The sequence below is a fragment of the Nerophis ophidion genome, linkage group LG06 (genome assembly GCF_033978795.1).
Source record: "Nerophis ophidion isolate RoL-2023_Sa linkage group LG06, RoL_Noph_v1.0, whole genome shotgun sequence".
Taxonomy (NCBI): domain Eukaryota; kingdom Metazoa; phylum Chordata; class Actinopteri; order Syngnathiformes; family Syngnathidae; genus Nerophis; species Nerophis ophidion.
The window spans coordinates 31,503,629-31,523,435 of record NC_084616.1 but is presented as its reverse complement, the minus strand read 5'-3'; the positions used below and the strand labels follow the sequence as shown (position 1 = coordinate 31,523,435).

The 19,807-nt window shown below is 43.2% G+C and overlaps 2 protein-coding genes across 10 annotated transcripts in view; one reads left to right on the top strand and one right to left on the bottom strand.

Moving 5' to 3' along the window:
- Positions 1-19,807, top strand: part of b4galnt1a (beta-1,4-N-acetyl-galactosaminyl transferase 1a) — a 165,777-nt gene that overhangs the window by 82,375 nt on the left and 63,595 nt on the right. For 2 of the 6 annotated variants that reach the window (XR_009807131.1, XR_009807129.1), the window contains 2 exons: positions 4,704-4,859; positions 4,975-5,159. The gene's annotated coding sequence lies outside the window, so the exon portion shown is untranslated. Of the gene's footprint in view, positions 1-4,703; positions 4,860-4,974; positions 5,160-10,878; positions 10,972-15,320; positions 16,157-19,807 lie in introns of those variants that run through there. The other 4 variants (XR_009807132.1, XR_009807133.1, XR_009807130.1 and 1 more) reach the window with 3 other exon arrangements.
- slc26a10 (solute carrier family 26 member 10) overlaps positions 1-19,807 on the bottom strand; it is a 31,113-nt gene that overhangs the window by 9,647 nt on the left and 1,659 nt on the right. For 2 of the 4 annotated variants that reach the window (XM_061903375.1, XM_061903376.1), the window contains exons 2-11: positions 17,231-17,341; positions 16,969-17,126; positions 16,709-16,873; positions 16,474-16,626; positions 15,749-15,831; positions 15,522-15,669; positions 15,339-15,452; positions 11,058-11,135; positions 10,852-10,947; positions 9,265-9,371 (exon numbers count right to left, since the gene is read on the bottom strand). In XM_061903375.1, coding sequence (XP_061759359.1) covers positions 9,265-9,371; positions 10,852-10,947; positions 11,058-11,135; positions 15,339-15,452; positions 15,522-15,669; positions 15,749-15,831; positions 16,474-16,626; positions 16,709-16,873; positions 16,969-17,126; positions 17,231-17,341 — 1,213 coding nt within the window. The remainder of the gene's footprint in view (positions 1-9,264; positions 9,372-10,851; positions 10,948-11,057; positions 11,136-15,338; positions 15,453-15,521; positions 15,670-15,748; positions 15,832-16,473; positions 16,627-16,708; positions 16,874-16,968; positions 17,127-17,230; positions 17,342-19,807) is intronic. The other 2 variants (XM_061903377.1, XM_061903378.1) reach the window with 2 other exon arrangements.

The following is a 19,807-nucleotide window of genomic DNA, read 5'->3' as shown; positions in this document are numbered from 1 at the left end:
CGACACGCAGCCCTTGCTGCGTCGCGTGCTGACATTGATTCTGCTATTGCAACTGTTTTGTCGAATCTATTGGATTGGACGGTTTTGACGGCATTTATTGGTGGCAAGGATGTTTTAGCTCTTCTTCCGACCGGGTTTGGGTTTCCCAGCGTCTTTCTCATTAGCGTCACGGGTTGATTTTGATGTGAGTGGTCGAAGTACCACGTGATTCACGATAATGGACAAGTGGTCTATCCAATCACATACAATGATCTTTTTACAAGCCCCGTCTTCTGAAATACATCTCCTATTGAGAACTCCCAGATCAATGTGTGGAGCTCAGCAATAGCAAATTGTTTTCCTGACAAGAAAGGATTTTTTTCGTCGTGAGAAGAGGCAACATCACTGCAGCAAACGCCTGCTGCACGCACCGAAAGAGGTGGGTGGTGCTTCACTTCTATGTTCAGAGTATGGTTAAGGTGGAGTGATAACAAAACATTTAGATTGTTACTGTGACTGCTTTGGTGAGTAAGATGACATGGAAGCTCAACAGAAATGAAATACGGTCGGCAGGATGTCAAAAGGAGACTTTTTCTTATTGCAAAGAGTTGATCTGACATTAAAACATATAACGACACTTTTTCAAAAGAATCACACACTTTCCCAGGTTCAAAATAAAAGCGCTACGAAATACATCCGGTTTAACAACATTTTGGGTTTCCCCAAATGTACGGCTTAGCCACCACATCATAACATCCATCCATCCATCCATCATATTCCGCTTATCCGAGGTCGGGTCGCGGGGGCAGCAGCCTAAGCAGGGAAGCCCAGACTTCCCTATCTCCAGCCACTTCGTCTAGCTCTTCCCGGGGGATCCCGAGGCGTTCCCAGGCCAGCCGGGAGACATAGTCTTTCCAACGTGTCCTGGGTCTTCCCCGTGGCCTCCTACCAGCTGGACGTGCCCTAAACACATCCCTAGGGAGGCGTTCGGGTGGCATCCTGACCAGATGCCCGAACCACCTCATCTGGCTCCTCTCGATGTGGAGGAGCAGCGGCTTTACGTTGAGCTCCTCCCGGATGGCAGAGCTTCTCACCCTATCTCTAAGGGAGAGCCCCGCCACCCGGCGGAGGAAACTCATTTCGGCCGCTTGTACCCGTGATCTTATCCTTTCGGTCATGACCCAAAGCTCATGACCATAGGTGAGGATGGGAACGTAGATCGACCGGTAAATTGAGAGCTTTGCCTTCCGGCTCAGCTCCTTCTTCACCACAACGGATCGATACAACGTCCGCATTACTGAAGACGCCGCACCGATCCGCCTGTCGATCTCACGATCCACTCTTCCCCCACTCGTGAGCAAGACTCCTAGGTACTTGAACTCCTCCACTTGGGGCAGGGTCTCCTCCCCAACCCGGAGATGGCACTCCACCCTTTTCCGGGCGAGAACCATGGACTCGGACTTGGAGGTGCTGATTCTCATTCCGGTCGCTTCACACTCGGCTGCGAACCGATCCAGTGAGAGCTGAAGATCCCGGCCAGATGAAGCCATCAGGACTACATCATCTGCAAAAAGCAGAGACCTAATCCCGTGGCCACCAAACCGGAACCCCTCAACGCCTTGACTGCGCCTAGAAATTCTGTCCATAAAAGTTATGAACAGAATCGGTGACAAAGGACAGCCTTGGCGGAGTCCAACCTTCACTGGAAACGTGTCCGACTTACTGCCAGCAATGCGGACCAAGCTCTGACACTGATCATACAGGGAGCGGACTGCCACAATAAGACATTCCGATACCCCATACTCTCTGAGCACTCCCCACAGGACTTCCCGAGGGACACGGTCGAATGCCTTCTCCAAGTCCACAAAGCACATGTAGACTGGTTGGGCAAACTCCCATGCACCCTCAAGAACCCTGCCGAGAGTATAGAGCTGGTCCACAGTTCCACGACCAGGACGAAAACCACACTGTTCCTCCTGAATCCGAGGTTCGACTATCCGGCGAAGCCTCCTCTCCAGTACACCTGAATAAACCTTACCGGGAAGGCTGAGGAGTGTGATCCCACGATAGTTGGAACACACCCTCCGGTCCCCCTTCTTAAAGAGAGGGACCACCACCCCGGTCTGCCAATCCAGAGGTACCGCCCCCGATGTCCACGCGATGCTGCAGAGTCTTGTCAACCAAGACAGCCCCACAGCATCCAGAGCCTTAAGGAACTCCGGGCGGATCTCATCCACCCCCGGGGCCTTGCCGCCGAGGAGCTTTTTAACTACCTCAGCGACCTCAGCCCCAGAAATAGGAGAGTCCACTACAGATTCCCCAGGCACCGCTTCCTCAAAGAAAGACGTGTTGGTGGGATTGAAGAGGTCTTCGAAGTATTCCCTCCACCGATCCACAACATCCGCAGTCGAAGTCAGCAGAACACCATCCGCACCATACACGGTGTTGATAGTGCACTGCTTCCCCTTCCTGAGGCGCCGTATGGTGGTCCAGAATCGCTTCGAAGCCGTCCGGAAGTCGTTTTCCATGGCTTCCCCGAACTCTTCCCATGTCCGAGTTTTTGCCTCCGCGACCGCTAAAGCTGCACACCGCTTGGCCCGTCGGTACCCGTCCACTGCCTCCGGAGTCCTATGAGCCAAAAGAACCCGATAGGACTCCTTCTTCAGCTTGACGGCATCCCTCACTGCTGGTGTCCACCAACGGGTTCTGGGATTACCGCCACGACAGGCACCAACAACCTTGCGGCCACAGCTCCAATCAGCCGCCTCGACAATAGAGGTTCGGAACATGGTCCACTCGGACTCAATGTCCCGCACCTCCCTCGTGACATGTTCAAAGTTCTCCCGGAGGTGTGAATTGAAACTCTCTCTGACAGGAGACTCTGCCAGACGTTCCCAGCAGACCCTCACAATGCGCTTGGGCCTGCCAGGTCTGTCCGGCATCCTCCCCCACCATCGCAGCCAACTCACCACCAGGTGGTGATCGGTAGAAAGCTCCGCCCCTCTCTTCACCCGGGTGTCCAAAACATAAGGCCGCAAATCCGATGACACAACTACAAAGTCGATCATGGAACTGCGGCCTAGGGTGTCCTGGTGCCAAGTGCACATATGGACACCCTTATGTTTGAACATGGTGTTTGTTATCGACAAACTGTGACGAGCACAAAAGTCCAATAACAAAACACCACTCGGGTTTAGATCCGGGCGACCATTCTTCCCAATCACGCCTCTCCAGGTTTCACTGTCGTTGCCAACATGAGCGTTGAAGTCTCCCAGTAGGACAAGGGAATCACCCGGAGGAGCACTTTCCAGTACTCCCTCGAGTGTACCCAAAAAGGGTGGGTATTCTGAACTGCTGTTTGGTGCGTAAGCACAAACAACAGTCAGGACCCGTCCCCCCACCCGAAGGCGAAGGGAAGCTACCCTCTCGTCCACTGGGTTGAACTCAAACGTACAGGCTTTGAGCCGGGGGGCAACCAGAATTGCCACCCCAGCCCGTCGCCTCTCACTGCCGGCAACGCCAGAGTGGAAGAGGGTCCAGTCCCTCTCGAGAGAACTGGTTCCAGAGCCCTTGCTGTGCGTCGAGGTGAGTCCGACTATATCCAGCCGGAACTTCTCTACCTCGCGCACTAGCTCAGGCTCCTTCCCCCCCAGTGAGGTGACGTTCCACGTCCCAAGAGCTAGCTTCTGTAGCCGAGGATCGGACCGCCAAGTGCCCTGCCTTCGGCTGCCGCCCAGCTCACAATGCACCCGACCTCTATGGCCCCTCCTATGAGTGGTGAGCCCATTGGAGGGATGACCCAAGTTGCCTCTTCGGGCTGTGCCCGGCCGGGCCCCATGGGACCAGGCCCGACCACCAGGCGCTCGCCATCGTGCCCCAACTCCGGGCCTGGCTCCAGAGCGGGGCCCCGGTGACCCACGTCCGGGCGAGGGAAATCTGGGTTCATTTCGTTGTAATTCCATAGAAGTCTTTGAGCTGCTCTTTGTCTGATCACTCACCTAGGACCTGTTTGTCTTGGGAGACCCTACCAGGGGGCATGAAAACCCCCAGACAACATAGCTCCTAGGATCATTGGGACACGCAAACTCCTCTACCACGGTAAGGTAGCAGCTCAGAGAGCTAACATAAATACTAACACCAGCAGGTAGTTACAGTAGGAATGGCTCAAATAGTTTTTTATTTGCGCACTATTTTCTAATGATGCATTGAAAATTTGGATGGAAAAATAAATACTTTCATCACCAGAACAGTGCTCCCGAAACCGATGTTGTGATGACGTAAGCCATACGCACGTGGCTGTCTGGAGCGGAGGCAGCTCTTTGTACGTACTTTTTTATATTCACGATATACCCGCGGACAGCGATCTTCACAATTTAAGATGACACTGGCGGCTTTTAATGAGGAAAAAAAGCTCCCAGCAACGCGAGGCAAGTGAAAAAAAGGTCCTACAATGTGGTCATGCTTTGTCAGAGATGTTAGGTAATGTAATTCTGTGATATTTGCACCAAAAAAAAGCTCGTACATCAGTTGAGCAATGTGAGGGCGGCTGGGTTTGGGGGGGATTTTTCTGGCTGGCTGAAATATTGTGTAAAAGCTTTTATAACATGTTCTGGTTGAGTCCTCAATTACAGAATGATTAGCAGGCTCAATATTAAATGTTTTAATTAATTGAAATTTGTGTCACACACACACTCCGTGCTTCCCTCTGCTGCGGGAGTGCGCAGAAGCTTCGCTGGAAACACCAAACACGCCCCCGCGCTCATCAGGCACACCGCGCCCACTCTCCGCCGCAGCCGGTGGCAATCAACGTCTAACACACCTGGCATTGATGAAAGACGGCAGTATAAAGATGGCCGACGCTGACTCATCGACGTCGGAATGTAATCTACTACCCTTAAGCTGCACGTCTCTGACAAACCTCCTGATCTCGCTCGTTGCCTGTTTCCTTGGTGCCTTTTGTTCCCCTGACCCCTGTTTCTCCCGCTCTCCCCACAGCACTCGTGTCACCACTGCTGTTTCCCTCCTGGACCCGTTTTGCCTTCCCGGTTTCTTGACCTAGCTTAGGACTTTCGGACCCTCTCTCTGCCTTTGACCCCCGTTTGGACCTTGGACTTCCCCTGGCTTGTTCCCACTCGGATTTGGACGCTGAACATCCAATACGCACCTCAACAAACCTCACGGTATTCACATATGGTAATCCCACACAGTCATTCATGCAGACACATAGTAGCATACACGCTCCACGTATTCATCAAGTATTCAATAAATCTATTGAACTTGACATTCCGTTGCTGTGCCGTCTCCTTCCCCAGTTATACATAACAGTACGTTCCGACCAAGATGGAACCAGACAGCACCCCTAATTCTTCGGCCAGACCTTGGGCCCGGACTTCCCCACTCACCGACCTGTCCACCATCCAAACTGTCCTGCATCAACATCAGGCTCGTTTTTCCACACTGGAAGACAAGTTTGATGTTGCTTTTGCCAGTCTGTTGACCAGATTTGACAGTCTCAGCATTGGTCAGGTGACCCTAGTACACTCGCCCCCGGAGGAGCTACACCAATCCGTGAACCTAAGATAACCAATCCTAAAAACTTTGAGGGGAATTTTGAACTTTGTCGTGGCTTCCTGGTACAATGTGAGTTCATTTTTTTTATACCAACCTTCAAGATATGCTAACGATAGTGCTAAAATAGCCTTTTTGTTTTCTCTACTCTCGGGGCCTGCGCTGAATTGGGCTACGTCAGCGCTCGGCAAAACTATGGGACTAAACAAATTATGCCTCTTTTCGTAAAGAATTTGTGGCGGTCTTTGACCATCCCGCTAATAGCGGAGACGCCGCCTCCAAACTCCGTTCTATTCGACAGGGCTTCTGCTCTGTGGCTACAAATACATTGGAGTTTCGAACCCTGGCAGCGGCGAGTGGATGGGACGACAAGGCACTTCTGAGCGCAAATAGAAGAGGACTTAATGAAACCATTAAGGATGGTTTGTTACGGGACAGACCTTTTACTTGTCAGGACCTTGTTGAGCTAGCACTGTTATTTGACCAACGCCTTCTTGAAAGGGAGGCAGAGAGGAGGAGCGACTATGGCAGCACTTCTTCAGCCAAACACTCTCGCTATTCCAACCAAGCCCTCAACAAGCAGTCTGGCGCAGTTGGTCCAGTTCTAACCACACCTTCTGAACCTATGCAAATTGGCAGGTCACAACTTTCCTTCGAGGAACAAGAACGTAGGTTCAAACTTCACCTCTGTCTTTATTGTGGCCGGGCGGATCATCACATAAGCAACTGCACCATTCGGCCAAAAGATCAGGCTCACCAGTCAAGGAGATCCTGGTGAGCCATACTACTACCCCCACAACCTCTCCTCATAAGAATCCTAGTATTCTGTTTCCCGTGGGTCTGACGTGGGAAATTAGAAAATTGTTCGTGGACACATACCTGGACTCCGGAGCCGACGAAAGCTTCATTGACCTTGGGTACGCCCAAGAAAAGGGTATACCATTAATACCGCTTGAAAATGTTGTGACCGCCCAGGCCCTTGATGGCCCTTCTTTGGGGCCTATTAAGCACCGTACTATACCTTTGTCTCTCACCCTCTCTGGCAACCATACAGAAATCATCAGCTTCTGGGTTTTAGACGCTCCTGTAGCCCCTCTTGTCTTAGGCCGGTCTTGGCTAATCCAACATGACCCTCACATCTCTTGGGCCACGGGTAAAATTCTGGCCTGGAGCAACCACTGCTACTGTAATTGTCTCAAATCTGCAAACATTTACTCTAATAAAACTAAACCAGTGTCACTTCCGGTGGACATTTCCCGAGTCCCCAGTACATACGACTTAGCAGCCTTGTTCAGCAAGGACAAAGCAATGTCTCTTCCTCCTCACAGACCTTATGACTGCTCTATCGATCTCATCCCTAATGCGGTTCTTACTGTCAGCCGATTGTACAACTACCTGAAAAACAGGCCATGAAGGACTACATTTCTGAGTCCTGAGCCTCTGGAATCATCAGACCCTCTAAGTCCCCGGTTGCTGCTGGTTTCTTTTTTGTTAGCAAGAAGGCAGGTCACTTTGTCCTTGCATTGCCTACCGTCAACTAAATTGCATAACTGTTAGGAATAGATATCCCTTACCTCTACCTAACTCTTCCTTCAAACCACTCACCCCCGCCACCGTCTTCACGAAATTAGATCTCCGAAATGCTTATCTGGTTCGCATCAGGGAGGGAGACGGGTGGAAGACTACATTCAACACTCACCTTGGATACTTTGAATATAGGGTGATGCCTTTTGGTTTGACCAATGCCCCCGCTGTTTTCCAAACCCTGATTAACGAGGTTCTCAGGGATATTATCGATAAAGTTGTTGTGGTTTACTTTGACGACATATGAATTTTCTCCAAGAACCCTCAGGAATATCAACAACACGTCCGTCTTCTTCTTCAAAGATTACTAGAGAACCGACTCTTCGCCAAAGCAGATAAATGTGAGTTTCATTCCTCTTCTGTTGAATTTCTTGGCTTTGTCATTGAAAAGGGACATATCAAGGCTGCCCCCCAGAAGGTGAAGGCGGTAGTGGAGTAGCCCCGTCTATACCCGGACCGAGTTACGTCGGTTTTTGGGCTTCACTGGATTCCACAGACGATTTATCAAGGACTTCAATAAGCTGGCAGCATCACTTCATGCACTCACTTCCACCAATGTACCCTTTCGGTGGAATCAGGAAGCAAGTATGGCATTCTGGTGCCTGAAGAGAAACTTCATATCTGGACCCATCCTGGTGTACCCTGATCAAGACTGACCATTCATAGTCAAGGTAGATGCTTCTGATTCGGGGGTTGGCGCAGTGCTTTCGCAACGTTCTAAACAAGACAACAAGATCCACCCCGGTGCCTTTTTTTCAAGACGCCTTTCTCCTGCGGAGCGAAATTACGATGTTGGTAATTGGGAGTTACTTGTTGTTTGCGAGGCTTTAAAGTAGTGGAGACATTGGCTGGAGGGTGCTAAATATCAATTTCAGGTCCTTACTGATCACCGTAATCTTCTCCATGCCGCCAAGAGGCTAAATGATCAACAGGCCCGTTGGTCCCAGTTTTTTGGTCGCTTCAACTATGTTCTCTCTTTTAGACCTGAATCTTGTAATACCAAGGCTGATGCACTCTCTCGCCAGTTCTCGGAGGAAACCACCGACAAGACACTTAAGGAAGAAACCATCCTTCCTCCTTCCAGGATTATCGGCATGGTCACTTGGAAAGTGGAGGGTCTTGTACAAGACGCCTTGAGAAAGAAATCGGGGCCAGGTGGCGGACCTCCCAACAGACGCTTTGTGCACAGGGATCTATATCCTCCAGTCTTGGAGTGGGGACATTCCAGTGTGTTCTCTTGTCATTCAGGGTTTCAACGCACACTATCTTTCATCCGCCGGCGATTCTGGTGGCCGTCCATGGCCAAAGATACCCGTGAGTTTATCGGCGCATGCAATACTTTGGCACGGAATAAACCGTCCCACAGACCCCCGGCAGGACTTCTGTGTCCTCTTCCCATCCCCAATCGTCCATGGTCTCATGTTTCTTTGGATTTCGTTACTGCTTTTCCCTCATCCCAAGGTAATACCGTCATACTCACCTTTATTGACCGATTCTCTAAAGCTCTCTCTAAAGTTATACATAACACCTGAAGCAATATGAAGACCATTAAAGTCTACAACATGTAATGTACAGAATATCAAAAAAATGGTATTAAGATAGAAATATCACAGATTACAGCTGGGATAGCCCCCCCCCCGGAAAATTATATGTTTACGGTACACTTATTAACGATAAAAAATTATACCAATATGCGATTAATTTTGAGTTAACCATGAACAAAAATGTGTTTAACCGCGGTAAATATTTCAATCGTTTTAAGGTTACGGATCATAAATGGACAATGATCATTGTTACAGGTTTTCAGATGCATTCTTAAAGTGATTTAGAGACAGAATAGATTGCTCTTTATAGCTGCATTGTTAACCGTCTAGAACGAGCCGATTATTCCAAATTAGAATGCAAAAAAAAACGTTTTGTCTTCTTGTCTCTCATAAGGATTGTTAACTATAGGCAAAAGTCCAAAGAAAGTGCAATTCCCCTTTAATAATTTTTTGTGGACTTTTTGAATCTACACTGCAACCACATAATTTCCACATGGTGGTATAAATAAAAGTATGTTCTATCCTATCATTAAAAAGGTATATAAATAGCAGGATTTCTGTAGGTAAAAAAAATTAATAAAAAAATTACCTTTGTGTGCGACAGATGACAGTCATCATTGAGAACACGACCCCAATGGCCAAACCAAGATCCACATTGAGAACCACCACAGACAGCCATGTTACCACCCACACCATCTGCATGAAATAAAACAAAAATCAAAGATCAATGCACATGTTGGAAGTGGGTGTTCTACTGGCTTATGGCCTTTGCAAGAATAATGCTAATGTGCAAAAGTTTCTGGAAGTATGGTTAGCAGTCAGCTGACCACATAACGTTTAAAAAACTCCAATTAATTGTGCTTTTGGGATCAGTTTTTGATGGAATGGCAACTAGGTATTGAATTACCATCTTCATTTCCTCTGGCTCTAGAGCCAGATGTGGCTCTTTTGATTGTGAAGTGAATTATATTTATATAGCGCTTTTCTCTAGTGACTCAAAGCGCTTTACATAGTGAAACCCAATATCTAAGTTACATTTAAACCAGTGTGGGTGGCACTGGGAGCACGTGGGTAAAGTGTCTTGCCCAAGGACACAACGGTAGTGACTAGGATGGCGGAAGCGGGAATCGAACCTGCAACCCTCAAGTTGCTGTGCCACTCTACCAACCGAGCTATACTGCCCCACTGATGACTGCATCTGGCTCTCATATAAATCTTAGCTGACCTTGCTTAACACGATAATTATGAATAATTCCGCTGGAATTCACAGTGCTAAAAATAATATTCAAAATATAAAACATTCTCATGCATTTAAATCCATCCATCCGTTTCCTACCGCACATGTTCAAGAAGTCGCATTAATGGTAAGAAGTATTTTATGGCATGATGGGCGGGGGGTCGCAGCTTGCTGCGGGGTCGTTCTCCCAGGAAGGCAGACGGACTACTCGGGACATGGCATTTAGGTAAAAACATGACTTAATTTAAACTAAAAAAAGATAAAAACAAAAATCCCTCACAGCGGAGGTATAACTTGGGCTAAGGAAGAAAGCTAACGCATAAACAGACTATGAACATAAATCAAACAAAACTTACTTGGCATGGCATGAAGCACGAAACTATGGCAAGGCATGAAACAAGTCAGCACAGAGCAAAAAAAGATCACATTGACGCCAGGGCGACTGACTGGCAAAGACAAGCTTAAATACTGCCTTTGATTAGTGCTCAGGAAGCAGGTGAGCGGGCATTTTGTCCACCAGAGACAGGTGGACGAAATGAGTAACCAAGGAAACCAGACAAAGGAGTGGAAAAAAACAGGAACTTAAAGAGTCCAAAAGACAAACAGCACATGGCCAAACAAAAACATGATCATCAGACATGACATTTGATTCATTATTGGTTAGCTTCAGAATAACAATCTTATTAAAAGAATAAGAGACTTATTATACTCAAAAAATGTTTGTCTTACTTAAAAATGCACGCATTTAGTTGTATTCAGTGTTAAAAAATATGATATGGCTCTCACGGAAATACATTTTGAAATATTTGGCTTTCATGGCTCTCTCAGCCAAAAAGGTTCCCGACCCCTGCTCTACACACTGCAGTCTTATTGCGCCTAGGGACAACATTCCAAAATATATTCAATAACTTATTGTCCTTCACCCTCCTAAAGCCTTACAAAGTCAATCTTGCTGATTCTCCACAGTTCTGGCAAGTCCTGAAACTGCAAGAACATCTGCCTCAGGCTGGTCACGTTGATGCATGCCAGGACTGCCTATGGACAAACATGAACAATGAGGTGACTGGACTTTTTCTTTCTTTGTCTTTGTCTCTTCTCCCCCTTCACTTTTGATACTGTACATACAGTAAATACAATAAACACACCTTAGGTAGGAAGTGGAACAGCGGTCCAATCAGCAGCAGAACAATTAGAACAACTATACCGGTAAACAGGCCAGAAAACTGCAGGAACAAACACACAGACATGATGCATCACTCACAAGACGTCACTTCGCTTTTAAAGGGAACTGCACTTTTTAATTTTTTGCCTGTATTTTACAATTTTTTGACAGACATGAACACATTTGTTTTTAATGCAGTCTAACTCTAAAATACATGTAAAAAAAATTGTGCTTACAATTGAGTCAATAGGAGGTCCTCTATGCCGTCGGTAAAGACCTCTAAATAACCATCCAAAAACCAGCAACAACGCTACATTTACATTACGTGACTTATATATTGACCAAGTATTAGCAATATTGTTATTATAAGCACTAACTTTAAAGACCTATTTTTAGCGGCACATTGGTTTGCATGTTCTCCCCGTGAATGCGTGGGTTCCCTCCGGGTACTCCGGCTTCCTCCCACCTCCAAAAACATGCACCTGGGGATAGGTTGATTGGCAACACTAAATTGGCCCTAGTGTGTGAATGTGAGTGTGAATGTTGTCTGTCTATCTGTGTTGGCCCTGCGATGAGGTGGCGACTTATCCAGGGTGTACCCCGCCTTCCGCCCGATAGTAGCTGAGATAGGCGCCAGCGCCCCCCGCGACCCCAAAAAAAGGGAATAAGCGGTAGGAAATGGATGGATGGATTGTCACAAGGTAACGTCCCTTTGATGCAGTACTGACGTCGACTGTGAGCTGCTTTCTCGCCTTGGACAACGTGAAAATTCATTCTAGACTATAAATCATGCCTCTCACCTGGATAGTAGAAGGATGAGGACATATTCTGATAAGTTGGTCAGCTCTGACAGGCAATTTAGACCTAGAAATAGGGAAAAAGACCCAAAAAGACACTTGGCTCCAGCCCCCATTTTTCTTTGCGAGGATTATGAGTCATTCTTCATCTAAACGGGAATATATCAACTTTCTAACAGTCGACATCCCAGTGACCGCAGACATTGTACATTGTTTAATCGTGTTTTTTGGCTCTCATGAAGTCTGCACTGAATAGTAATCAGTGATATTGTCGAACAATTAAGCGAACATTGTGATGCGTTTTTTAAAGGGGAACATTATCACAATTTCAAAAGGGTTAAAAATAATAAAAATCAGTTCCCCGTGGCTTGTTGTATTTTTTGAAGTTTTTTTCAATATATTACCGGTCCCGGAATATCCCTAAATAAAGCTTTAAAGTGCCTTATTTTCGCTATCTTCCAAACCACTATCCATTTCCCTGTGACGTCATACAGGGCTGACAATACAAACAACATGGCGGTTACCACAGCAAGATATAGCGATATTAGCTCGGATTCAGACTCGGATTTCAGCGGCTTAAGCGATTCAACAGATTATGCATGTATTGAAACAGATGGTCGGAGTATGGAGGCAGATAGCGAAAACGAAATTGAAGAAGGAATTGAAGCTATTGAGCGAATAGCTATTGACGCCATAGCGTGGGTGTACCTAATGAAGTGGCCCATAGCATGGCTGCCTTATTAGCATGGCCGGTAAAATGTGCGGACCAAACGATCAGAACTTTCACATCTTGTTACACTGGAGCAACTTAAATCCGTCGATTGGTAAGTGTTTGTTTCGCATTATATGTGGGTATGTAGTTTCAAATGTACATACAGCTAGCGTAAATAGCATGTTAGCATCGATTAGCGTAGCATGTTAGCATCGATTAGCTGGCAGTCATGCCGTGACCAAATATGTCTGATTAGCACATAAGTCAACAACATCAACAAAACTCACCTTTGTGATTTAGTTGACTTAATCGTTGCAAATGCATCTGCAGGTTATCCATACATCTCTGTGCCATGTCTGTCTTAGCATCGTCGGTCAAATGCGAAGACACTTTGGTACATTCAATGGGGTTCTTGCGGCAGATTTCTTGCTAGTGGTGCAACTTGAATCCCTCCCTGTTAGTGTTGTTACACCCTCCGACAACACACCGACGAGGCAAGATGTCTCCAAGGTTCCAAAAAATACTCGAAAAAACGGAAAATAACAGAGCTGAGACCCGGTGTTTGTAATGTGAAAATGAATATGGCGGGTGTGTTACCTCGGTGACGTCACGTTCTGACGTCATCGCTAAAAGATTTGGTTTGGTGATAATGTTCCCCTTTAAATAAATGTGCCGCTGTAGGCCTAAAATTAGCAAAAAACCTAAATATTGCATGTTGTGTATGAATGGGCTGTTACTACATGACATGTATATTTACAGTGTGTGTATAAGACCTTGATGGAAGTGTTTAGACGTTTTTTTAAGCGCTTTTCAGGCAGAAAAGCGACTCACATGAACACCAATGTGAACTGGGTTTTGATTGCAATTGATTACTAAGTAGAATGCATAAAACAATTTTTTAAAAAGCCACACATGTTCATGACCTCCATTAAGATTGTGAATGATAGAGAAAAAAAAAAAAAAAGTGTACTTACCCCTTTAGGACATAACCCGACAAAAAAAGCAAATTGCTCCACCTGGACAACAAGCTAGCACTGTATGTAAAACTGTAGAACTCATGCAAGTTCAATATTTAGCCAAAATGACTTTGTAATAAGGTTCTAATAGTAACATCTCCCTCACTTGTATGCCCAACTTTTAAGAGAAGTAGTGCCCCGTTTGTTTTGAAGTTGCACGTATTTATACTTTCCTAAAGGAAAAACCTCCTCCCTTTTGAACATGACCCTACCACTTCACGGCCAAAAAAGTGGCTTTGCTACACATCTTAAATAGAGTTGGGATGTAGTGATAACGCTATTAATGATAACCTTGGTAAAACTCCTGACAGTATTACCGTTTTAAATTAAAATGATGGAAAAAACATCATCGATAACTGCACTTTGATAAACTCACGGACAGACTGGCAGCAGCTCGCTCGCTTAAATGCTAACATGAAAACGAGACATAAACGTCTTTACCCATTTGGAAAACCACATACTAATCTAAACATATATAAAGATATTGCTGTCTGAGCAACAACAATATTCAATTGTGCACATTGAACCTACAAACTGCGCTCTCTGAGTACAGAGGTATTGTTATGTGACGTTGATGTTTTTACAATGCGTTCAAGGACCGCTGAACAGAGTAAGACACAACACCAACCAGAAATAATACATATTATTAATAGATTTGAGTTATTACACATTTTTAATTTAAATAAATCTTCAAGTGCTTCAGTACAAACCAATCTTTAAAACAACCTGCTAGCTTCCACGCTAGGCCTTTTTTTTTTGCTAGCTTCCATGCTCAGCTCCGTTTATTTTCTAGTTCCCATGCTAGCTCTATTTGTTTGTTATCCGCTCACGCTTTTTGTTTGTACCCTTAGTTTGTTCTTGTTTTCGTATTTATATTAAATCATATTTTCTCACCCCATGCCTGCCTCCATCTCTGCATCTTGGGGTTCGTCACAAACAAACTCTGATAACGTCCCTAAAATAAAGTCCGGAAGTCTGCCTTCTGTCTGTCACTATGGTTTGTAACTTTGATCATTTTGTTTGTTGTCAGTGAATAGGTTAACCTAGAATGATGCTGCTATTAAAATCTATCTGTAATATTAGCACTATAGCTCACACAGATATGTTAAGTTGCAAACATTCTGCTTTAAAGGTACTGTTTGCAATTTCCTCACATTAACATTTTTCTAAAGCAAAAACTATAACAGCAACGCCACCAGCTAGCTTATGTTACCATCAGTGGTTTAATACAACACATTTTTTTTACAATTGTCTATATTTTCACAAAGAAAAAGTTTATGTAATAAAAAATTTTACCGGCCCGGATAAAATGATTGATGTTCACAGCGGTCACTCACCCGGTCACGTACGCGCAGGAAGCGCATGCACACATACAAAAGCAGTCCAAGAGAAGCAACTAACAATTCGCAGTTATGTTGTTGTTATGATAGAATGTACATTCAATGACAGCAAATACTAGCTATCCAAATTTCTATTATTAGCAAACAACACCTACAGCTAATGCACAGTTTCCAAAAAAGCTTACTAAAAGTACTTTTAAACTGTCTAAATTCTAGCATCAAGGCTAGATTTTGGGTAGTGCACTACCAGTATGCGATTGTGAGAACTCTAAGGAATACTGTATTTAAGATTGTTATCAATTAATATAATATATGATCTTTCAGTTACTGTACAAAATATGAATTTAAATGCTACTGTGAGTCTCCTTTTTGTCTTTTTAGTGCTTTTTTGCAACCTACCTGTGTGTATCCCCCTGCACTCTCCAGTATGTTTGTGGTGGCCAGAGTGGCTGAACTTGGGAAGCACGTGAAAAAGGAAGATACGGTGTTGGAGATACCATGAGCCAGCAGCTCCTGAAATAAAGCAATGTTTTAAAGTTAACTGACTTTCTAGCCAACGGCTGCAACATTTCTGGACTTTACCTGGTTGGGATTTATGGAATATCCATGTTTATCAGCATAGATCATTGCCAGTGAGACAGACACAGCGTAGCCAACAAATGTGATGGCGACCGTGTCTCCAGCAATGTGGGGTAAAGTGTTCAAAGCAGGCAGCCTTGGCTTTGGAAAGCTGAGAACGGGAAAGTAAAACAATGTTAATCAGAGTTGGTAGTCTGAAGTTATTTTTAATGATATTTTTAAAGAAATACCCTGCTGGGATGTGGCCAACAATTTCAATCTCATAGATTGAGTCCAGGCAGAAGGCATAGGCAACACCGGTGGCAATGATCACCTGAATAGTAAATATAATATAATTACTCAATTATAATACACACATGTTTGCTGTTGCCATGATACCATGCAACCCCTAATAGCAAATTAGAGAAGACGTTCTCAAAGCGATTCATTGGAATCATTTTAATGTCATTGCCACGGGCCATATAGAGGCAAAGTTAGAACAAGGGGTGTAATATCACAGTAATTGTCACCCAAATTATTACAGTTAACCATTATTATTGCGGTATTTTTGAATGTGCTTTTATTGTTTAAATATTGGTTTGAACTGTAGCGCTTTAAGATGTATTTAAATGAAAAGTGGATGGATGGTTGGGTGCGTAAGAAATAAAATCTATTATTAATATTTATTATTTCTGTCCTACTCTGTTCAGCGGTCTATGAGCGCACCATAAAAACACCTCTGTCTCGTATTCCTCTGAATATAGAGCAATCACTCATCTGTACTAAGAAAGCACAGCTTGTAGGTTCAATGTGCATAATTGAATATCTTAGTTGTTCAGACAGCAATGTGTTTATATAAGTTTGGATTAGGGTATGTCCTTTCTCAATGGGGAAAGACGTTAATGTGTCTTGTTTTTGTGTTAGCATTTAAACTAGCTTAAATGCTAACACACTTAAGAAAATGACTCCAACTCACTGTGAGAATCTCCACAGGTATAGGCATACGCAAGCGCTGTCGGTAGTGTGTGTTGATCTCTTTCACCGGAACCAAAACCGCCAAACACACCAAGGAGATCAGCAGCTCTGCCGTGTTGGTCTGAGGCAAGTTCTGCAACACAGACCCTAAAGTCTGGACACACAAGTTGCTGAGCAGTCATTTATACACATATCTATCGTACCATAATTTCCTTAATCACCATAAATGTGCCTACCTTAAAGAGGGAGAAAGTCCCCGTGTGACGAGGAAGGCGCAGCCCCAGCATGCTTTGCAGCTGTGAGACAGTAACATGGAAGGCAGCAGCGCTCGTGAAAGCTTTAACAATTGGCTCTGACAGATAGGTGGAGAGGAAGCCAAGCTGAAGACCAAACATACAGAGCTAGAGCACAGAAGAAATAAACAAGAATGTAAGCAGTATTAGAGTCAGGTCAGGTCAAACAGTGGATGATCATACACTTCCTTGATCTGCCTTACCATAATAATTCCTGAAAGAAGGGCTACAGCTGAGGCCACACCAATTTTCTGGAGCTCAAAATCAGATGGTTCTGATGAACTGGAGTTCATCTCCAGCGGAGTGGGGACCAGCTGCTCTACCACGGAGCCAGTCATTAAACTCACCACAGCGAACGTACCTGAGGGAAGACCTTGGACCTCAGTGACAAATGCAGTCCAATGTAATAGTTTTAAGCATTATGACAGATGACTGAAATACCACGGTCACAGATATGAGACCTACCAGTGGATACGTGTCGCCCAGTGCCAAAAATCATGTAGAGGACCACAGGGAAGAAAGATGTGTAGAGACCAAATATAGGGGCTACAGATGTGAGCAGTGCAAAGGCCATTCCTGTTTAGAGGAGAATAAAGTGTAAATTAATACTGATATAAATACTGTTTCCATAGTGTGGCCCGGGGGCGGCAGACCATTTATTATTGGCCCACGACACATTCTGCAGGCAAAATAAAAATGTCCTGAATTAGAACATTTCACCAAAAAAACATGAAAAAACGGAATATCAAAAAACCCTGCAACCTGTGTGACTTACTGTACGGTCGTTGATGATTTACATTTGTCATGTCATGCCATGATTACAATTTTTTGAAGGATTGATACGTTTTCAAGTGTTCTAAGCTCTTACAAAGATTTTAGTTGGCGGAATGATACTCTAAGAAATAATTTAAAAATATAAATTAAATACTACAAAATATATTACACTAATTTGCTTTCTTACTTATAACACAAAGCTCAGATGTAAATGTTTTTTTCAGATAACTTGACATGTATTGATCTATATTGTACTGGTTTTAGTATCTTTTAATGTACAAAATGTATCAAAATGGCTCCAGCATTCTTCAATGTTTCTGTAAACGGCCCTCGCAGGAAAAGGTTTGGACAGCCCTAATATAAAAGGACTGATATGCATAATAATAACCTCAGTAGTGACCGTAACCCGCATCACATTGGCCATGGAGGCCCACAAATAATAATTCGTAAACATTAAAAACAAATGATAACAGTAATACAAACAGAACCAATACTATTAACTACTGTATAAATTATATGTGAATAATATTTAATGAAATTATAAATATAAACATCAACAGTAGTTATATAGAAAACTTGTGCATGGTTGCAAATTATTCAACCCATCCACCCATCCATTTTCTACCGCTATATTCCCTTTGGGGTCACGGGGGGCGCTGGTGCCTTTCTCAGCTACCATCATTGTTTATTTTGTATTCATTTGCTCATTGTATAAACTTACTGTACAGTAGTTTACATTAAACCACCAAAACAAAAACAATTTAAAAATGTGTCCTGGTAATATACTTAATACTGTCAAATATCAGGTGATCATGTCAAATATTTTATTGAGAATCCGAGTATTTAAGTGATGTGGCTGGACAATATAAGCTTTGCTTCTTCCAGCTCCCTTTTCGGACACACATCAAATTAATTTATTTTAAAATGGTCCTGTAATATTACTGTTGGCTTTTGGATTTTTATTTTTTTTTTTGTACATGAAGATATTGTATCTTCAGTCAGTTGAATAGTGTTTTCATTGAGGGCCATATCCCAGTTATGGCTTGCAACATGAATATATGAATATAAATGTATAATCGTCTCATATTATTACACATTTGCCTATACATATGATGATTTGATTTCTGGACATAGAAATTGATGGATAATCTTGCTTTAAAATCATACGTTGAGACATTTAAGAATTTATTTTTACAAACAAACTAATATGGTATATAATAATTAGGGGTGCTCAAATATGTATGTAATCACATCCGAATTGCATATACTGTGTGTGTGTATTTATATATATATATATATATATATATATATATATATATATATGTGTGTGTATATACATATATATATATATATGTTTGTGTATGTATATATATATATGTGTATGTGTATATATATATATATATATATATATATATATATATATATATATATATATATATATATATATATATATATATATATATATATATATATATATATATATATATATATATATATTAGGGCTGTGATTCTTTGGGTGTCCCACGATTCGATTCAATATCGATTCTTGGGGTCACGATTTGATGATATATCAATTTTTCCGTTTCATTTCGATTCTCGATTCTATATATATATATATATATATATATATATATATATATATATATATATGTGTGTGTATTTGTTTAATTTAATTGAATTTCTAAGTAATTAATGATTTTTTTTTTTTTTTTTTTTAACTATTACTGTATTATAAAGAAACATTTTTTAAGAATAGCACCAAATAATATATTGCCAGAATCGGTTTCAATCGAGAATCGAATTGGAAGGTGACTAAAGATTGCCTCCTCTAATAAAAATATAGTAATTGTTGCATGGGCAGATAATATTTAAATTTAAAATATGTGCAATTTCATGCATTGCATTTTTTTTTAAGTAAACATGGAAACAATAAATACTTTTAGTCAGAAAGATTAAGTACAGACACTTTTAAGCTTTTACGGACCATATTAAATGATGTAGCGGTGGCGATCTGGCTCCCTGGCTTTGAGTTTGACTCCTGTGTTGTAAATGGTTTGTTGTATTCAGAATATTTTGGTGAATTGAATTGAAATCGCACATCAAGTATCTATTACAAGTTTGCAAGTATCGAAAATAAATGTAAAATTACAATGAAGGGTAGGCGCCAGCGCCCCCCGCGACCCCAAAAGGGAATAAGCGGTAAGAAAATGGATGGATGGATGGGTTAAATAATTTAAGGAGTAACTGTATACACATACGAAAAAGTAC